Below are 7,049 nucleotides of genomic sequence, written 5' to 3' on the forward strand. Positions count from 1 at the left end.
CATGTAATTCTTTTCCTAGCTGGAAAAGAAAAAAGGAAACATAAAAATTGTATTTGTAAATTAATCGCTTGTTGTTGTTGAGTTGAGTTTAACGTCCCGTTCCTCAGCGAGGCTATATGAGACGTGGACCTACTGATTAACGTGGAATCCGAACCACATGAGCTCCAGGCGGGAATCGAACCAGGGACTCTCAAGCCAAAGGCGCGTACGCTAACCGCTTAGCCACGGAGGAGCTCTAAATTAATCGCGTTAATTGTAAATTAATCCATTTTAAAAATTACAGAATACGCAGAAACGCGCCCGGTGCAGGTGTATTAATTGTTTAAAATTATATAATTCTTGTGCCTTTAATCGGGAAGTAAACAAAAATTCGTGTTATTGAAATTACATTTTTGTGTCCAGTGTTTCTTTCCAAAGACATTAAAAATCTCGCGACACAACAATGTGTCGCGACACAGCGGTTGCTAAACGCTGATCTGGGTTGAGCGAACCTATATTTGGACAAACGGACGGACAACGAAAAATAGCTTTGTTTAGGAGTGTAGTGGCCATGGAATATGTTAATTCGTTGAAATCTCGAATTAAATTTTCTTTTTTTCACGATTGCCATACATTCTCCCCACCCCTATCGTCGTTCAATGGTAAATAAAAAAAAATAAACAAAAACAAAAGATCAAAGAGAAGTTCTATTATACGTAGAAACACTAACATACGCTTACCATTTCTGGACACCCTTCTGTCTTCTACTTCAAGTACTAAATCAAGCACTCGATTCACCTTCCTTCCACGGGAAATTCTTGCCATTAAACCGGGAAGAAGCTCAATTTTCACAATTAGATCTCGCAATAACCTGTTTGCAGTATAAACCACTGACTCTTCGCTGTCCATTGCACGTCCTTCAGTGTTGCTACTAACGTCCTCATTAGCATCATCACTTGGTCTAGTTTCTACAAAAACACCATCCAAAAGTTCTAGCGATTTCTGTTGTAAAATTTTGTTAAAATTATTTAAAACAGTCACTTGAACACAAGAATAATCATCATCCGCTATACAATCAAATAAACTCTTTTTCATCGTTTGTTGCTCTTTGCTGTTATTATCTTCAGTCTCGGATTCATCCAGTGTTCGCTGGATTGTTGCAGCATTTTGCGGCTGAGATGTTGTGGTGCTAACAGCGATTAAGGAAACCAGAAAGAAAGTTGAATAACGCATTTCTTCCTTCGGTTCCGTTGAGTCGGCAGAAACTACCACCAACTAACACTTCAATAAAAATGACTTCGACTGGGAAAATTTCTGGTAGGAACTGTGATGCTTGAGGGAGCACAGACCTTATTTTATCATGTCACACATGACCTCACGCAGTTTCTGGAGTGTGATGTGTTTCAAGGCATCAAAAGGTAGTTAACTCGCGTGTGGTTCGGAAACTATATATATAATTCTATATATTTTCTGTAGCAAACTGGTACACTTTGTCTTATCGTTTTTCCCTTCCTTTAATTATCGGAAGTAGTATATGTTGTGTATGTAATAAGTAGGCGGACCATATTCGCTAACTATGTCCTTATTATATATATACACACAAATGCTTACAATCCATGTGCCACAAGCTCGTTGATGTGTTGATTAAATCAAATGATATGTCATAGAAGCTTTTTTGAGGTATTTTGGAATTCTGTACTTTTTTTAAAAAAACTTCATGTAACAATCGTTGTTACATCTAGAAATTGTGCGCGTGAACACGCAACTTTAGACAGTAATTCCTTATTTTTTCGATCATTAAAATTCTTCTGTACTGTCTTTCCAATGACTTGGTTTGAAAGAGTGACATACTTTTTTTTTTGGTTTGTTTGTTTTAGCACGTTTTCCAATGACAAACAAGAACATGTTTATTTATTTATTTTCTTTCTAAAGCACAATAAATAACAAACACATTACATGGGGATATGTCAGCAATGGTGCGGATCTCAACAGATAATACTATAATTTCTTGGTTGATTAATTTGAATTTTACGTACTTTTTGAAATGAAATGAAATCTTTAAGTTTAACGTCCCACGGTTATGCCGGTTAGACTAAAGGAGACGGTGATTATGAGAAATGAGTGATATGGTGGAATGAAGAAAGTGGGAGAACCCCGAGAAAACCCACGAGCACGGTGTTTGTCCACCACAAAGTCCACACGGCGCGAGCTGGGATCGAACCAGGGACCCCAAGCACCGGAGGTTAACGCTCTACCACTGAGCCACCGCGCTACGTACTTTTTGAGCACCAGTGGTGTGTGGCATAGGATCACTACTTAAAGTAATGTCTGAATAGTTATTCGGGTTTATATCTGAGGCTAGTGTGCTAACTGAAGTTTGAATCTGAGAACGCGAGCATAAAATGTATGAACGATAGTCATTTGGCTATGAAAGAGCATTGACTACTACATACTAGACTTGTAGCTAGAGGATGTCCACAGGAGTTTATCCATGGAAGGGTTAAAAGACCACTTTTCTCAATCCCCAAATTTGCTTGGACGCCTCAGAATCTGGATATATTTGCTTCGATATCTCATAATGAAAATATCTTACTGGGTTCTGCAATATTATACAGAACTCGACAATACTGAACTCAGCACCCTTCTACGACTACCTTTAGCAGCCTTCCTTGAAACTTCCAATTTTTGTTTAGATAAATATAAACAGTGAAGAAATTCTTACGACTTCTATCGTTGCAAACAGAAAAAAGAAGTAATGTGTGGAAGTATCTGTTCTATCAACTTGACAACAATTTCTAGCATTTCTTGTTTCCAGAAATTCAAGTACATTGTAAATATGAGGCTTGTGGATGAGAAAAGTATATCATAATTATTCAGTTCCTATTTATCTGTTGTCTTCAACAAACTTTCTTCTCTATCACTTCCCTCTAGGAACCATTCTCCAGTTTTCAATGTTCTCTCCTTCACCATACGATAATAGAATTGATCATCTTACCATCGGTTCTAATGGTTTAGCAAACTCACCTTTATACTGTAAGAATAAGATTTTTGATTAACATTACATCGAAGCACTGAATAATTATCGAACGGACTTAGGCGAGTTTTTAGCATGCTTCTTTCGAGGTCTCTGATTTCGGATATTTCTTTCATTTCTGTTTTCAATAGAGAGATAAGGACGCAAATGAGGAAATCTTTTTTTACAACACTAAATCCATACCAAAAAAAAAAAAAAAAAAATGCTTCTTGCTGTCTGCTATCGTTTTCATTTTATAGTGATCACTGTTGAAAACAAAAATGGTAAGCTTCTACTCTTTGCTTTCAATACGGAGATAAATTTAAGATGATACATCTTGCGATGTTCAATCTAGGATTGCTTACCAGGCCCGCATCCACGGGGGTCTAGAGGGGCCGGCCCATCAAAATTTTTATTGACCCCCTAAAATTTTCACGATAGGCTTGCAAATGGTTGGATCGGGCACCCCTAACTTCTACCGCCTCCCCCCTCCACTTACATTTTTGGGCTGGCTACCGGCCTATTGCTTACCACACAAGAGTTGAGGCTGTCTAGAAAAGATATAGTTACATTGATGTCTCGTCTCGGAAAGATTTTCTATTTCTATTGAGTAGTTCTGTCTCGTGTTGTATATCATCACAGAAATTCTGTCTCGTCTCGTTAGCAACCCTCACTGAATTCATAAAAAAAACTCATCTTACTATCTCTGATTGTTTCTGCTATACAAATGTCAATATTCAAAGCAGTCCGTCATTCTTAAGTTTTTCCAGATTTTTCCTCTTCTCAGTCTGATGTTGAAATAGGACTTTATGAATAACTTCCATTTTATTATAATTTTTGTTATTATTGTTGATAGTACACCATAATGGTACAGATCGAACTGGCATACTGAAGCTGGAAGTTTACATAAAATACAAAAATAAAAATTACTGACTAATTTTGTGTTTTATTTTAAATTTGGGAAGAAAAGCTTGCATCATGGGAGCACTAAAGAGGAACCAATTTTTAGGGTATTTTCTAGGTGGAATTTCTGTCTCCTTTTCTTATACCGAGTTCTATTTACTTCCCAATCTGTACGGATTATAGGCAGCGCCGTAACTTAGATTTTTTCTGGGAAGGGGGGTAAGCATTAATATTTGGGCCCCTAGAAAAAGTTGGACCGTAGAAAGAAAATTGTCCTCTCTTTTTCCTCTTTCTCTTACTCTTTGTGGGCCCTCCCGCACGCCAAGGTCTGTGGGTCGTTAGTTACGCCCCTGGACACGTTTCGTATATGACTAATTAAGGGGACAATATTAACAAATCTCAAAGCCATACGAATAAATATTATTTGTAGGGCCCCTAGTAGTAGACATTTTTTTACTGAAATGGGTCCAGGACTCATTTTTGCATGCTGTTTTGTTCATGTAATGTAGTGAACCGGTTTGATGCTTCATTTATAATTTCATGTTTGTATCGTATATGGAGTAAGAAAATTTTGTCTTAAAGTGGGCTCCTTCGAATGGCTGGGAGATTCTCTGGGGGGGCAGTTGCCCCGTTACCTTCCACAAGTTACGGCCCTGATTATAGCCTCACTGTATATATAGACCTAAGTCTCATATGTAACTAGGGCAGGCTTACTCATGTAGGCGAAATAGGAAGCCGCCCAGGACGGCAAATTTTAGGGTCAATACAGAGGGTCCTTTTTCCCTTTCGTTTCCTTTCTTTCTTTCTTTTTATTATTATTATTATTATTATTATTATTATTATTATTATTATTATTATTATTATTATTATTATTATTATTATTATTATTATTATTATTATTATTATTTGCGGAATTTGGAATATTAATTGGGCGAAGAATTATTACAGCAAACTACTTAAAAGAATTAAACCATGCTACCATCCTGTCCAGTGGCGTATTTAGGGGGGACTTCCGGGCTTAAGCCCCCTCCGAAATCTTACTTACTATAGTAAAATATATGAAATATCTTGCAGAATTTTCACATTTTCAGGCAAAGCCCCCCCGAAAGTTAGCAAAGCCCCTCCCGAAACAAAATCGTAAATACGCCACTGATCCTGTCATACTTCAACGCGTACTTAATGAAATTCAACATAATGAAATTAAATCTTTCAGTTTTACATCCCAAGGTTATGTAGCCTAGGCTAAAGCGATGATGAGAAATGAATACAATGATGGAATGAATACATTGAGAGGAAACGGAACAACTCCAAGAAAACCTACGAACACGGTATTTGTCAACTACAAAGATTAATCGAAATCGAAATGACATAACTTATATTCAGTTAAGAAGAGTATTTTTTGCTTAGGTAAAGACACTTGGCCTAAACTAAAAAAAAAGTAATATCACTAAATCAGGGAGCTATGAAATATCACAGGAAGCAGTGCAATGTTTCTCGTCTAGGGTGTCAAAATATCTACAGCCGGCCCTGTACTTAAAAACATTTCTGGTTCCCTCCTTTCCCATAGTCATATCCCGAATTCATTTTGATATAATTCTTATCTCTATTATAGTTCTCATTCTATTTTTAATATTTAGAACAGAAAAAGTAGTGATTAAAGGGCACTCAATCACTATTTGGGAGAGGGTACATAAAGCCTAAGAAGATTGTGCAGGGATGTTTTACACTTAATTACTAGACATCGACACATATAGGAAGTGATGTGGTTAACTTAGCATTACATTGAACATCTTAATCCCCAGGTTTCCCAGTCATCTATACCAGGGGTAAAAGTGCGGGGGAACGCGAGGGGATGGCGTCCCCTCACTTCGAGAAAATATCTGTGGCGTCCCTCCACTTTCTGAAAAATATACAATGGGCAAAGTTAGACACGGGGACGGCGTGACGTCATGCATCCCCCTACCTTTTCAGATCCACTTTTACCCCTGTTCAATACGGTATTATAGAGGAGAATAAGTTTAGTGCTTTCACACACACACAAATACAAGGGCACCCATGTTGTGGTTTCAGGGGGGGCAAGTATAAGCAACATTTCAAATGTAGTCTCAAATTTTGCGGTAACTATTCTAAAAAATCTATTGGGTTTTCCATCTTCCGAAGCACAATTTCCTCTAAAGAAGGGGGGGGGGCAAGCCCCACCTTGTTCCCCTGATGGGCACCCTTGCACAAAGATATAATAAGGGGAAGAGAAAAGAATAGATTTATTGAGAAGAGGGAACAAGAAGATATAATAATATTTCTTACAGTTACCTTAGCTACATCGTACTCTCCATATGTAGGCTATGGCAATGTTTCGTTGTCCCCTGGTCATGTCGTCTCTGATGGGTCAGACTGGGTCACATTCTAAATGGTTTATGGGGTCTGGTAGGTAAGAGGTCTAACTGCTTCCGAATGCATGCAATACTACCACACAAAAACCAGATAATGGACAACTGTCATACAATTATATCAAATTGAAATCACAATAAATTTAATAATTTTATAACCGATTCTATTATGATGTTAGTTTCTTGAAGCTGTAGATACAGTAGACTCCGAATATTCTGCCTAATGTGGGGGATGGGCAGGTCGGATTACAAAAAAATTAGATAGGCCGGAGTTCTATGAACTCATTTCTTTACCTCACTAATACCAGAAGACAAACATTAAGCATACACCAAGAACAATTTACGAATACAGTACTGTACGTACTGTACAGTTATAATCAGGAACAGCGGCAAGTGTACTATATTGAGGGAAGTTACTCACTGACAGTGAGAAAACAATGAACAAGGAGCAGAACGTAGCTTTTTTCCTACCACAATTTGTATTTTGCACACGACACGTAGGAGGATCGTAGCAGACGCCGGCTTCCAATGCCTTGGCAATGTTGCCAATGGAACGCCTTGCCTTTTTCATTTAATTATAATAAAAAATAAAACTAGGCCGAAGAGCCGGGAACCGGATACTTGGTAGTCTACTGTATCTCATTTTCTTTCGGAAAGTAGTACTGAAGTGAATATAATAACTGAACTAAAATCTTTGATTAGATACTTTTTATTAATTGTTTGTTACTTAATTACATAACATTTTGAATGGTATTCATTATTGTCTC

At 37.5% G+C, this 7,049-nt stretch overlaps 1 protein-coding gene across 1 annotated transcript in view; it reads right to left on the reverse strand.

Moving 5' to 3' along the window:
* Positions 1 to 1,289, reverse strand: part of LOC145668070 (uncharacterized) — a 34,521-nt gene extending 33,232 nt beyond the window's left edge. Inside the window, exon 1 of the mRNA XM_081735581.1 lies at positions 720 to 1,289. Within this exon, the coding sequence (XP_081591707.1) occupies positions 720 to 1,212 (493 nt within the window). The 5' untranslated portion in view covers positions 1,213 to 1,289. The remainder of the gene's footprint in view (positions 1 to 719) is intronic.
* Between the last annotated feature and the right edge of the window lie 5,760 nt (positions 1,290 to 7,049).

Source organism: Thermobia domestica, chromosome 1 (genome assembly GCF_964235325.1).
Source record: "Thermobia domestica chromosome 1, izTheDome1.hap1.1, whole genome shotgun sequence".
Taxonomy (NCBI): domain Eukaryota; kingdom Metazoa; phylum Arthropoda; class Insecta; order Zygentoma; family Lepismatidae; genus Thermobia; species Thermobia domestica.